Here is a 14164-nt window from a genome sequence, read left to right as displayed (position 1 = left end):
TGGCACTAGATTCAACACTACACATTCTAGTAGTAACCTTAAGCTGATCCTGAAAAGTTAGAGAAAATAGGTTGGGTAGGGTGGCTGACACCTGTAATCCAGCACTTTGGGAAGCCGAGGTGAGCAGATCACTTGAGGCCAGGAGTTCAAGACCAGCCTGGCCAACATGGTGAAACCCTGTCTCTAGCAAAAATACAAAAATTAGGTGAGCATACTGGTGCACACCTGTGCTCCCAGCTAGGGAGGCTGAGGCATGAGAATCCCTTAAATCTGGGAGGTGGAGACTGCAGTGAACAGACAGCACACTGCTATACTCAGTCCTGGGCAACACAGTGTCTGTCTCAAAAATAAAAAAGAGAAAATAGAAAAATAAAATGTACTTGACTAAGAGAGTAAGGCTAAAAGCCACGCTTGGGAGATCAGTCTTTCCAGCCCCTGCAGGCTTTTTCACTCAATATCTTAAAGTGTTAACGCCCCTTTGAAAATGTTGCCAGGAGAAGCAGGCATAACTTGTTCTGTAACTCAACCTGTCTGTTTCCAGTTACAGCATCATGATTATGCAAATAATCTTTTCTTGAAACTATGAAATCACATGGCTAAATGTAATTGTCAAGGTAGCAGTTTTCTCAGAATTTAAGAAGTAACTGTAGAGAAAATGCTCCACAATGTCTTTGCAGTCGGGTTTCCCTCATTCTTATTTCTCTCAATTCCAAAATAATGACTGGCACAACACAGCTTTCAAATATGTAAGAGAAGATATTACCCTTAAACCTCTGGACAGACAGCACTGGTATAACCCCATGTAGTTCACACCATAATACCCAAGTATAAAGAAGCAAGGAATCCTAAGAACCCAGTTTTAAGCCCTTACAAAACTATTGTCCAGAAACTAAGACAAAAGTCTCCTATTTAAAACTATTTTAATGTTTCATCACTATTGTATTATTAAATGGGATTAAGATTCTTACCTGATTTTTTTTTTTATTGAGACTGGAGTGCAGTGGCGGGATCTTGGCTTACTGAAACCTCCGCCTCCCAGGTTCAAGTGATTCTCCTGCCTCAGCCTCCAGAGTAGCTGGGACTACAGGCACACGCCTTGATGCCCCGCTAATTTTTGTATTTTTAGTAGAGACCAAGTTTCACCATGTTGCTCAGGCTGGTTCCAAAGAACTGACTTTCAAGTGATCCGCCCGCCTCGGCCTTCCGAAGTGCTGGGATTCAGGCGCGAATCACCCCACCAGGCCTCATTTTGTTTTTAGTACAGTATTATATTCAAATTTAAAACCAGAGATTCTCAAAGATGACACTTAACTTTAAAAGATAAAAAATACTCCAAAGCAGGCTGGGCGCAGTGGCTTTACACCTGTAATACCAGCACTTTGGGAGGCCAAGGCCGGAGGATCACTTGAGGTCAGGAGTTCGAGACCAGCCTGGCCAACATAGTGAAACCCTGTCTCTACTAAAAATACAAAAATTAGCCAGGCGTGGTGGTGCAGGTCTGTAATTCTAGTTACTCTGGAGGCTGAGGCAGGAGAATCGCTTGAACCCGGAAGGTAGAGATTGCAGTGAGCTGAGATGGTGGCATTGCACTCCAGCCTGGGTGACAAGGGCTAGACTCCGTCTCAAAAAAAAAAAGAAGTTCCCATATGTTCTAAAAGCAAAGAAAGTGTCCATACAGAATTAAGAGAAAAATGTTAAGACCCAGACTCAGGATTGGATGAAATAGCATGAGGCAACAGAACACAGGAGTTAACAGCTTCCAGGTGATTCCCAGCTCAACCTGGAGCAAATGACTTACTTCTCAGAGCCTCAGTTTGCTTACCTGTAAAGTAGGAATAATGATAATACCTACCTCCTAGCTCATCAAATTGTTTCAAAAATTAAATACAACAAAAGGCCTAACGAATTTCCTCATAAGGGCTCAATAAATCGTATTATTGCAACCACTTCACCTGATACTTGAGTTTGAAGCGCCTATTAAAAAAAACCACAGGACCCCTACGGCAAGCCAGGAATTTTTAGATATTTCGCTCCAAGTCAACGCTCAGTGAAATCAGTTCAGTCAGTGAAATCAGTTCAATCAGTGGCCAGACACCGTGCGGCTGACACACCCTATCCTCCGACCCTGAGATCAGGGGTCCCCAGAGCCCAAGGTCGCTTCCAAGGCTCTGCGAGGCAGAGGTGAGGCCCGGGCTGGTCTGGGTTCTGCCGCCGTTGTTATGGCAACCGCCAAGAGGTTGCTTCATCTCTTTGGGCTAAACTGAAAGTCTGCACGAGAGGGCCAATCGAAGGGCCCCGAGGTGGTCAGCATAGGCCCCTCGGCGACTTCCCAGGTCGCAATCTCCAGGAAAACCACCACAGGCTCAGCAGAGCTAGCCGCCTACCCGCGCTCCCCGGGCCCTTCCGGCGGTTGCGCCCTTTAACCCCGGAAGTGGGCAGGAGAGGAAGCGGCTGGTGATGCTGGAACAAACATGGCCGCTCTGGCGCCCGTCGCCTCCTCCGCCTCCCGCCGTCCTAGGCTGGCCGCGGGCCTCCGACTGCTCCCGATGCTGGGTTTGCTGCAGTTGCTGGCCGAGCCTGGCCTGGGCCGCGTCCATCACCTGGCACTCAAGGTAAAGCCTGGCAAGGCCGGGCCGGGGGGCGGAGGCCGAGGCCACTCCCCCGGGTTTTAGGGCAACTTTGGCCCATTGGGGACCTCTGAGCCACTGGACCACCTCTTTGTCCCTGGCCGCGGCCTTTCAAACTGACAGGTGGCGGGGTCTGTGGGGAAGGCGGGTCTGGGCGGCGCTGGGGTCCTGAGGCTGACCGGCAGGGGCGGGAAGACTCGAGCTGAGGGAGGGGAAGGGGCTGAACTGTGGCGTAGCCCCCACGGACTCGGGAGGCTGCTCTTAAATCCCTGCTGGCTTGCCTGAATTCCTCACTCTTGGCAGCCCGCTCGCCCTTCTCCGTTCTCCCCTCCAGCTTTTATGCTGGCTTTCCTTGTCCGCGGTCTCTGCTCTTCCGTGCCCTTGCACTGTACCGGCGGTTTGAAGGTACTTGGAACCTTAGCCTCAGTTTCCCATTTTGGTTTAGGGCGCTCTCTGGAGCGAGACTCTTCGGAAGGAATTTCAAATCTTGCTTAAAACACGTGACTGAGAATTTAAAGCCAGCATTAAAATGTGTCTCTAATCAAAGGGCCTGCTTTTTCTTCCTCTATCCCGTCATTGTCTAGGGAAGAGAGATTTTTGATAAACCTAGAATGACCCCCTGGATCTTGCTTTATAACTAGCAGAGAAAACACCTCTAAGGCTGAAACGCACCCTAAGGTGGTTCAGCAGGTTACTATATCTGGGAAATTGTCCAGGCGCCCTGGCTCATGCCTGTAATCCCAACATTGGAAGGCCTATGCAGGAGAATTGTTTGAGCCCAGGAGTTCGAGACCAGCCTAGTCAACATGGTAAGGACCCCCTCCCCAAACCTGTCTCTTCAAAAAATTAAAAAGTAACCTGGTGTGGTGGCACACGCCTGCAGCTTCTGGGGAGGCTGAGGCAGGAGGAGGATCACTTGAGCCTAGGAGGTTGAGACTGCAGTGAGCCCTGATTACTCATTGCACTCCAGCCTGAGCGACAGAGCAAGGCCCTTTCTCAAAAGATATAGAGAAACAGAAAATTAGAGACATAGAAAAGTAAATTGTTATGACCCAAACTCTTGTACATTATTTTCATACCGTACATTCTTCTAAGAAGTGGAACTGTAGGCCGGGCGCGGTGGCTCACGCCTGTAATCCCAGCACTTTGGGAGGCTGAGGCGGGCAGATCACGAGGTCAGGAGATCGAGACCATCCTGGCTAACACGGTGAAACCCTGTCTCTACTAAAAATAAAAAAAAAAATTAGCCAGGCTTGGTGGCCAGCGCCTGTAGTCCCAGCTGCTCAGGAGGCTGAGGCAGGAGAATGGGGTGAACCCGGGAGGTGGAGCTTGCAGTGAGCCTAGATCCTGCCACTGCACTCCAGCCTGGGCAACAGAATGAGACTCTATCTCAAAAAAAAAAAAAAAAAGAAGTGGAACTATAGAAAGTTTGTCTTGTAAAAACACATTGTTTTAGCAAACTGTGAAGCATTATATTTTGTTAATGTAGAATTTAAAGAATACAGAATGAAATTAAAAACCTGACATGACTGGGCGTGGTGGCTCAGGCCTGTAATCCCAGCACTTTGGGAGGCCGAGGTGGGTGGATCACCCGAGGTCAGGAGTTTGAGACCAGCCTGGCCAACGTGGCGAAACCCATCTCTACTAAAAACAGAAATACTAGACGGGTATGGTGGCACATGCCTGCAGTCCCGGTTGCTACTTAGGAGGCTGACACAGGATAATTGCTTGAACCTGGGAGACTGAGATTGCAGTGAGCAGAGATTGTTGTGCCATTGCGCTCCAGTCTGGGCGAAAGAACGAGACTCTGTGCCAAGAAAATAAATAAATAAAAGCCTGACTAGATCCGTACAACCATGCTTTTTGGTAACAACTTTTGTTGTTTGTAAATAAAAATTATCCTGATTAATATGGTTCAGTCACAGGAGTGGGGGTGGGGTAAGTGAATTTTGGCTCTTTTTGAGAATCTGTTGAGAGCTATTGAACCTCTCTCCAGAAAAGTGTGTGTAGAAATGTAGACAAAACTTGGCCAGGTGCAGTGGCTCACGCCTGTAATCCCAGTACTTTTGGAGGCTGAGGTGGGTGGATCACTTGAGGTCAGGAGTTGGAGACTGGCCTGGCCAACATTGTGAAATCACGTCTCTGCTAAAAATACAAAAATTAGCTGAGCGTGGTGGCGGGTGCCTGTAACCCCAGCTACTTGGGGGGCTGAGGCCAGAGAATCGCTTGAACCCAGAGGAGGAAGTTGCAGTGAGCCGAGATCACGTCCCCGTACTCCAGCCTGGGCGACAGAGCAAGACTCCATCTCAAAAAAATAAAAAAATAGGCCGGGCGCGGTGGCTCAAGCCTGTAATCCCAGCACTTTGGGAGGCCGAGACGGCGGATCACGAGGTCAGGAGATCGAGACCATCCTGGCTAACACGGTGAAACCCCGTCTCTACTAAAAATACAAAAACTAGCCGGGCGAGGTGGTGGGCGCCTGTAGTCCCAGCTACTCCGGAGGCTGAGGCAGGAGAATGGCATAAACCCGGGAGGCAGAGCTTGCAGTGAGCTGAGATCCGGCCACTGCACTCCAGTCCGGGCGACAGAGCGAGACTCCGCCTCAAAAAAATAAAAATAAAAAATAAATAAATAAATAAATAAATAAAATAAAATAGACATCCTAAGTCGGGGTGTCCAATCTTTTGGCTTCCCAGGGCCACATTGGAAGATGAAAAATTGTTTTGGGTCACATATAAAATAGACTAACAGTAACTATAGCTGATAAGCTTTAAAAAATTATGAAATAATTTCATAATGTTTTAAGAAAGTTCACAAATTTGTCTGGGCGCAGTGGCTCACGCCTGTAATCCCAGCACTTTGGGAGGCCAAGGTGGGCGGATTACAAGGTCAGGAGATCGAGACCATCCTGGCTAACACAGTGAAACCCCATCTCTACTAAAAATAAAAAAAATTAGCCGGGTGTGGTGACAGGTCCCGGTAGTCACAGCCACTCGGGAGGCTGAGGCAGGAGAAGGGCGGGAACCCAGGAGGCGGAGCTTCCAGTGAGCCGAGATAGCGCCACTGTATTCCAGCCTGGGTGATAGAGCGAGACTCCTCAAAAAAAAAAAAAAGTTCACAAATTTGTGTTGGGCCGCATTCAAAGCTGTCCTGGGCCTCAGGTATCCTGGGCAAGCTTCTTCTGAGTTCTTGCGCAAGGAAATGGAAATCATTTGAAGAGAGCCTGTCAGAGCAGCAACTTTAGATTGTCTCTTTTGCTTGAGACTGAGTGAAATAGGATACTTGATCAGATTAGAGACCCATAATAGCAAGGATAGCATGAAGAGGTCACTGAGTACCAGGAATATGTATTGATCTCTTAAAACCTGGCTGGTGCTGGTGGCTCACGTCTGTAATCCCAGCACTTAGGGAGGCTCATTTGAGGCCAAGATTTGGAGGCTGCAGTGAGCTATTATGGCGACACTACACTGCAGCCTGGGTGACAGGAAAGACCCCATCTCAACAACAGCAACAAAATTAGCCAGACGTGGTGGTGCATACCTGTAGTCCCAGCTGCTAGAGAGGCTGAGGTGGCAGGATCCCTTGAGCCCAGGAGTCAGAAGCTGTAGTGAGCTGTAATGGCGTCACTGTATTCCAGCCTGGGGGACAGAGTGAAAACCCAGTTCTTAAAAAAAAAAAAGACAAAGCAAAACAAACTTTTTATTGTGGAGAATTTCCAATGTGCTAAAGTAGATAGAATAGTATAATGAACTCCCATTTGCCTGTCACCGTCAATAACCATCAACACGTGGCTAATTCTGCCTCATCCCCACATACATCAATTTCTTGTTCTTATTTTTTATTATTTTTAAAATTAGAAATTAGTCCTCTTATATTTTTATTCTTACTCCATGCTACATTTTCCACCATTCTTCTGGCTTTCTCAGTCTTCTCACATTCCATCTCTTTTGACCTTTCCCTAAATTCCTTGCCTTTTTATTTATTATTATTATTTTTTGAGACGGAGTTTTGCTCTTGTCACCCAGGCTGGAGTGCAATGGCGCAATCTCTGCTCACAGCAACCTCCGCCTCTCGGGTTCAAGCGATTCTCCTGCCTCAACCTCCCAAGTAGCTGGGATTATAGGCATGCGCCATCACGTCCGGCTAATTTTTGTATTTTCAGTAGAGACAGGGTTTTGCCATGTTAATCAGGCTAGTCTCGAACTCCTAACCTCAGGTAATCCATCTGCCTTAGCCTCCCAAAGTGCCAGGATTACAGGCGTGGGCCACCGCTCCTGGCTGTTTATTATTTTTGTTTATTTTTTTAAAGACCTGTCAGCAGGAAATACTCCTTGCCTTTTAAGAACAACTTTATTGAGGTATAATTTACATACCATAAGATCACCCATTTTAACTGTATAATACAATGATTGTTAGTAAGTTTACTGAGTTGTACAGCTGTGACCACATTCTAGCCACAGAACGTTTCTGTCACCCCATAAGATCCCTTATGTTGGTTTAGAATCAATTCCCATTCCCACCACTAGTCCCAGGAAGCCATTAATCTACTTTCTGTGTCTATAAACCTGCCCTTTGTGGATGTTTCATGTAAGTGGAATCACAGGATAGGTAGGGTTTTTTTTGTTTTGTTTTGTTTTTTGAGACAGAGTCTCAGACTGTTGCCCAGGCTGGAGTGCAGTGGCATTATCTTGGCTCACTGCAACCTCTACCTCCCAGGTTCAAGCCATTCTCCTGCCTCAGCCTCCCGAGTAGCTGGGATTACAGACAGGCACCCACTACCACGCTCAGCTAATTTGTGTATTTTTAGTAGAGACAGGATTTTGCCGTGTCGGCCAGGCTGGTCTCGGATTCCTGGCCTCAAGCAGTCTGCCCGCCTCAGCCTCCCACAGTTCAGGGATTACAGGTGTGAGCCACTGCGCCCAACCGATAGGTAGGCTTTTGTGCCCATCTTTCTTTCTTTCTTTTTTGAGCTTCATTCATTTTTGTGCCATGTGTCAGTAATTCATTCCTTTTTACTGCTGAATGGCCTTCCAGTGCATGGATATATCTTCTTTTGCTTAGCGGTTCACCAGTCGATGGATATTTGGGGTGTTTCCACTGTTTGGCCTTTATGAATGATGGTGCTATAAATGTTCACATGCAAGGCTTTGTGGGGCCATATGTTTTCATTTCTCTTGGATGATATCCAGGAGTGGAGTAGAATTGCTGGGTCATGTGGTTTATTTATGTTTAACTTTTTAAGAAACTGCCAAACTATTTTCCAAAGTGGCTCTACCATTTTACATCCCACCAGCAATTTATGAGAGTTCCCTTTCTTCTTATTGTTATCAGCATTTGTCATTGTCTTCCTATATTATTTTAAAGAAAATTGGCTGGGTGTGGTGGCTTGTGCCTGTAATCCCAACACTTTGGGAGGCAAAGGCAAGTGGATCACCTGAGGTCAGGAGTTCAAGACCTGCCTGGCCAACATGGTGAAACCCCGTCTCTACTAAAAATACAAAAATTAGTCAGTGCGGTGGTGGGCACCTGCAATCCCAGCTACTGTGAAGGCTAAGGCAGGAGAATCACTTTAATGCAGGAGGTAGAGGTTGCAGTGGGCTGAGATTGTGCCACTGCACTCAAGCCTGTGCGATAGAGTGAGACCCCCCTCTCAAAATAAATAAATAAATAAATAAAATAAAGTAAATAAGTAAATAAAGCAAATCAAAGGCATTGCATCATTTCATTCATAAATATTTTGGTATTACCTATAAAAAATAAGAGCTCTTTTAAAAACATGACTACAATGCCATTATAACAAAAATATCCTTAATATCATATAATGTCAAATCAGATTCAGATTTTCATTGGTCATAAATGGATTGAAAAGGTTTTGAAAAGTCAGTATCTAAATCACATCCTCATACTGTGATCAGTTAATACGTCTTTTTTTTTTTTTTTGAGATAGAGTTTGCTCTTGTTGCCCAGGCTGGAATGCCATGGCACAATCTTGGCTCGCTGCAACCTCTGCCTCCCTGGTTCAAGTGATTCTCCTGCCTCAACCTCCTGAGTAGTTGGGATTACAGGCATCTGCCACCACACCCTGCTAATTTTTTGTATTTTTAGTAGAGGTAGAGTTTCACCATGTTGGTAAGTCTGGTCTCGAACTCCTGACCTCAGGTGATTTACCTGCCTTGGCCTTCCAAAGTGATAGGATTACAGGCGTGAGCCACCACGCGCAGCGTGATCAGTTAATATGTTGTTGTTGTTTTTTTTTTTGCGAGGGGGTCACGGAGTCTCACCCTGTCCCTCAGGCTGGAGTGCAATGGCGCGATCTCAGCAAACTGCAACCTCTGCTTCCTGGGTTCAAGCAATTCTCCTGCCTCAGCCTCCCGAGTAGCTGGGACTATAGGCATCTGCCACCACGCCTGGCTAATTTTTTGTATTTTCAGTAGAGACAGGGTTTCACCGTATTAGCCAGGATGGTCTCGATCTTCTGACCTCGTGATCTGCCCGCCTTGGCCTCCCAAAGTGCTGGGGTTACAGGCATGAGCCTCCACACCCAGCTATAAAATGCTTTTTTAATTATTTAAAAAAATTTTGAGTTTTTAATTATTTTTTCCTATTATATGTTTTTCTTCTTTTTTTAAGTTTCCACACTCTGCATCGAATATACCTTTTTTAGTGACTGCTGTTTGGTGGCATGTATGCCAGTGTGCTTCCTTCTGAAAATACCAGTGTAGTATAATAAAATATTTGATAAAACAGCCCTGGAAAATTCCAGTGATTGCTTTGTCTTTTTTTTTTTTTTTTTTTTTCTCTCCTTTTTATTGCTTCCCTTTACTACTGCTATATAGATTTTTTTCTTCCTGGAATTCTTTTTTTTTTGGAGAGTCTTGCTCTGTCACCCAGGCTGGAGTGCAGTGGCACAATCTCGGCTCACTGCAACCTGTCTCCCAGATTTAAGAGAATCTCTTGCCTCAGCCTCCCAACTAGCTGGGACTACAGGCGTGCGCCACCATGCCCAGCTAATTTTTTTATTTTTGGTAGAGATAGGGTTTCACCATGTTGGCCATACTGGTCTCCAACCCCTGACCTCAGGTTATCCATCCACCTCGGCCTCCCAAAGTGTTGGGATTACAGACATGAGCCACTGCGCCCAGCCAGGGTTTATTCTTTTTGTAACTAATAGAAAAAAACTAGGTGTCAATAAATTATATCTGAACTATAAAATAACTTTTCTTTATCCCTTTCTGTATCTGTTTAGTTGCGGAGTAACAAAAATATGGGTCACGTAATTAAGCACTAGAACACTTCAGTGTAAGTGAGTAAGAGGATGGATTTGTTTGTGTTGGGTTGACTAGTGTCCCCCCAGGTTCATGTCTGCTTGGAACCTCAGAATGTAACCTTATTTGGAATAGGGTCTTTGCAGTTAATATTAGGTCATATGGGGTTAGGGTGGGCCCTATTTTCAGTGTGCCAGGTGCCATTATAAAAAGAGGAGAGGGTGCAGAGACATACACAGAGGGAAGAAGGCCATGTGATGGTGGAGGCAGAGCCTGGAGTGAAGTGGCTACAAACCAAGAATGTTAAAAATCCTGGTAGTCACCAGCAGCTTGAAAGAGGCAAGGAAGTATTCTTCCCCAGAGCCTTTAAAGGGACCGTGGCCCTGCTGATGCCTTGATTTTGGACTTGTAGCCTCCAGAACTGTGAGAGAACAAACTTCTGTGGTTGATTACAGCAGCCTTAGGAAGCGAATGCAATATATACCAATAATCTCACCCCAAAACTCTACCATCATAGGAACGTGTTATTACTTTATTTTTGAGTAATAACTTTCAGAGAACGTGTTTAGCCATCAAGTGATGTTTGCAGGCAGGCACGGTGGCTCATGTCTATAATCCTAGCACTTTGGGAGGCTGAGGTGGTCAATCACCTGAGGTCCAGAGTTTGAGACCAGCCTGGCCGACATGGTGAAACCCCGTCTCTACTAAAAATACAAATAATTAGCCAGGCGTGGATCCCAGCTTCTCAGGAGGCTGAGGCAGGAGATTCGCTTGAACCAAGGAGGCAGAGGTTACAGTGAGCCAAGATTGCGCCATTGCACTCCAGCCCGGACAACAAGAGTGAAACTCTATCTCAAAATAATAATAATAATAAATAAATAAACCATTAAGTGATGTCTGTAGGCCTAGTGCAGTGGCTCATGCCGGTAATCCCAGCACTTAGGGAGGCCACGACGGGCAGATCACTTGACATCAAAAGTTAAAGACCAGCCTGGCCAGTATGGTGAAACCCCATCTCTACCAGAAAATACAAATATTAGCCCGAAGTGGTGTCAGGTGCCCATAGTCCCAGCTACTTGGGAGGCTGAGGCAGGAGAATCACTTGAACCCGGGAGGTGGAGGTTTCAGTTAACCAAGATGGTGCCTTGCCCTCCAGCCTAGGCAACAGAGTGAGACCCTGTCTCAAAAACAAAACAAAACAAAACAAAAAAAAACCAAACAGACAAACAAAAAAACAGTGATGTGGCTGGGTGCGGTGGCTCACGCCTATAATCCCAGCACTTTGGGAGGCCGAGGCGGGCGGATCACGAGGTCAGGAGATCGAGACCATCCTGGCAAACATGGTGAAACCCCGTCCCTATTAAAAATACAAAAAATTAGCCGGGCGTGGTGGCAGGCGTCTGTAGTCCCAGCTACTCGGGAGGCTGAGGCAGGAGAATGGTGTGAACCTGGGAGACAGAGCTTGCAGTGAGCTGAGATCACACCACTGCACTCTAGCCTGGGCAACAGAGTGAGACTCCGTCTCAAAAAAAAACGGTGATGTTTGTAAGTAAGTAAGTAAAATCTTTCTTTGCACAAATACTCTAGAATTGGTGCCAGTCGATCAGGACCCACCTGATTACACCAGCTTTATGCAGTGGATCTTTCCTAATTAATTGGCTGCAGCCTCACTTTACATACTGCTTTCTGAATTCTGAGTAGGGAGGGATGCATTTATTCACTCCCATCCAAAAGTATCTGGAAAGTTTTGGGAAATTAAAAGAGGATTTTCCTGGCTGGGCGCGGTGGCTCACGCCTGTAATCCCAGCACTTTGGGAGACCAAGGTGGGTGAATCACCCGAAGTTCGAGATCAGCCTGGCCAACATGGTGAAACCCCATCTCTACTAAAAATACAAAATTATCCAGGTGTGGTGGCACATGTCTGTAATCCCAGCTACTTGGGAGGCTGAGGCAGGAGAGTCGCTTGAACCTGGGAGGCGGAGGTTGCAGTGAGCTGAAATTGCGCCACTGCACTCTAGCCTGGGCAACAAGAGTGAAACTCTGTCTCAAGAAAAATAAAAATAAAAATAAATTTAAAAAGAATAAAAGAGGATTTTCCTCATCTCATGCCCATTGATTATTATGATTGCCCATTGACGATGACGATGATGATGATGGTGAGGATGACGATGACGATGATGATAATGATGGTGATGATTGTGCCTCGTCTCGGGCCCACTGATTATTAGCTGCTCCGTTGTGGTAAATCTCAAACCTTTCCTAGGCAGGCTTCCAAAACTGTGATCAGTATGAAAAGTGAATGTTTGCCACAACTGGGCGCATGTCCATCCATAGGTTAGCCATGTCTGTCCAGAATTTTTAGTTGGCCATGTGGACCCAGTGGCGTAGAAAAGGAGACAGTATACTGTCACAGCAGTGTGTGGTCAAGCCCAGCACCTTTATCTTGGGAGTGTAGGAAAGAGCTTGGTTATGGCAGCCAGCAGCTTATTCAAACTGACTTGGATGGAAGGACAGGAGGAGAACTGGGAGAATGTGACACTGAGGGGGATGGTGTTGACATGTCCTTTTAAATCTTTCTTCCCTCTTAAGTATGCAGAGAGAGTTCTAGTATAATGAGACCGTGCTGTGTACACAGAAAGGTTGAGACTACTGAGCTAATGATAACTGTTTTGAGCTCATTTGGGGAAAATGAAGTGTCCTATAGAATCCAAAATTTAAGTGATAGTATAGAATCCAAAATTTAAGTGATAGAAATAGCTGCTTGTTATTAAAGCATCTGTGATAAGTCAGAGACTGTGCTAAATATTTGATGCTTTTTATTCATCGACTCCTCATAGCAGCCCCTTGAGATAAATGTTATTATCCCTGCTTTATAAATTAAGAAAATGGAGCTCTGGTTAAATAAGTGGAGGAGTCAGAATTTGAACCCAGGTTAGCACACCTTCCATTTTACCTGCACTGGGTAAGCTTCCGGTGGGTGCCTCAAGCCCTCAGTGACTGAGAGGATAGCCCGTTTGCCAGCACCTCAGTCTTCTGTGTAGCTCTTCTCTCACTTCATGTGCTTAGCTGGTGGATTTTGGTTATATGAGTGGATTTGACCCCATTCCATGTGTGAATTGCTATGTATGTACAATGAGCCAAGAATTATAATATTAAACTTCTTAGGTTAGTTTCTCCTACCACTAATAGAAGGCAGCTAATGACTGGTAGCTCCCCCGCCCCCCACCTTTTTTTTTTTTTTTTTTTTTTTGAGACAGTCTCACTCTGTCATCCAGATTGGAGTTCAGTGGTCTGATCTTGGCTCACTGCAACCTTTATCTCCCAAGTTCAAGTGATCCTCCTGCTCCAGCCTCCCAAGTATTTGGGATTACAACAGGCACCACCACACCTGGCTAATTTTTGTATTTTCAGTAGAGATGGGGTTTCACCATATTGGCCAGGCTGAAACTCCTGACTTCAAGTGATCCTCCCGCCTCAGCCCCCCAAAGTGCTCAGAATACAGATGTGAGCCATCGAGCCCAGCCATGATTGGTAGTCTTATTCTTGTTTTCTTTTTTCTGTATTAGTAGAGAAATTGCTTGTGGTGCCTGAAGGTACTTTTTGCTTACCTTTTGGATGTGATTTTTGTTTTGATCAGTGGTCACAAACTCAAGATGCGGTTAGAAGCCAGCTTGGTTTTGTAAGTCAGCTGGCTCAGTGAGACTGCAGCGGGAGGGGTAGCAGAAGAGCACAGGCTCCTGCCACAGCGGCCCCTGCTCCTTGCTCCAGAGAATGGGTTCTTATTGTACTGGAACGTGGCCTATAAGCGCTGGATCTTGTGGCTTTTTTTTTTTCTCTCTCTCTTTTTTTAAATAAGAAAAGCTGGAAATTTCATGTTTTTACGTGGAATCTGTTGGCAACTAATTCAAATTTAAAACAAAAGTAAAACATAACACTGTGTTGGCCATATATAACATGGTGTGGGTTAGTACAGTCTGTAGACCACCAGTTGGCGAGCCGAAGCTAGCTCAGTTAAGTGTTACTGTATTTCTTACTTTCTAAAACTCAATTTATAAGAAAAACTAAATTGAGGTATCATTGCTCTTTTTTTTTATGACTGAAAGCAGTTTAATATGAAGTAATTGCAAAAGTTCTGACATTTAGTTAAAATAACAGAATTGTCAGTATAAAACAACTGGTTTTAAAGTGAGGAAGAAAAGAGCAAATACATCAAAATAGTATATCTTTTTTTTTTTTTTTTTGAGATGGGGTTTTGCTTTGTCACCCAGACT

The 14164-nt window shown here is 45.5% G+C and overlaps 1 protein-coding gene across 2 annotated transcripts in view; it reads left to right on the top strand.

Moving 5' to 3' along the window:
* Window positions 1–2239: 2239 nt before the first annotated feature.
* Window positions 2240–14164, top strand: part of GPR107 (G protein-coupled receptor 107) — an 84419-nt gene continuing 72494 nt past the window's right edge. For both annotated transcript variants that reach the window (XM_026457161.2, XM_026457160.2), the window contains exon 1: window positions 2240–2612. In XM_026457161.2, coding sequence (XP_026312946.1) covers window positions 2472–2612 — 141 coding nt within the window. In that variant the 5' untranslated portion in view covers window positions 2240–2471. The remainder of the gene's footprint in view (window positions 2613–14164) is intronic.

This window comes from Piliocolobus tephrosceles, chromosome 14 (genome assembly GCF_002776525.5).
Source record: "Piliocolobus tephrosceles isolate RC106 chromosome 14, ASM277652v3, whole genome shotgun sequence".
NCBI classification, from domain to species: Eukaryota; Metazoa; Chordata; class Mammalia; order Primates; family Cercopithecidae; genus Piliocolobus; species Piliocolobus tephrosceles.
The sequence above is the reverse complement of the archived record's forward strand: the minus strand, read 5'-3'. Positions and strand labels throughout refer to the sequence as shown.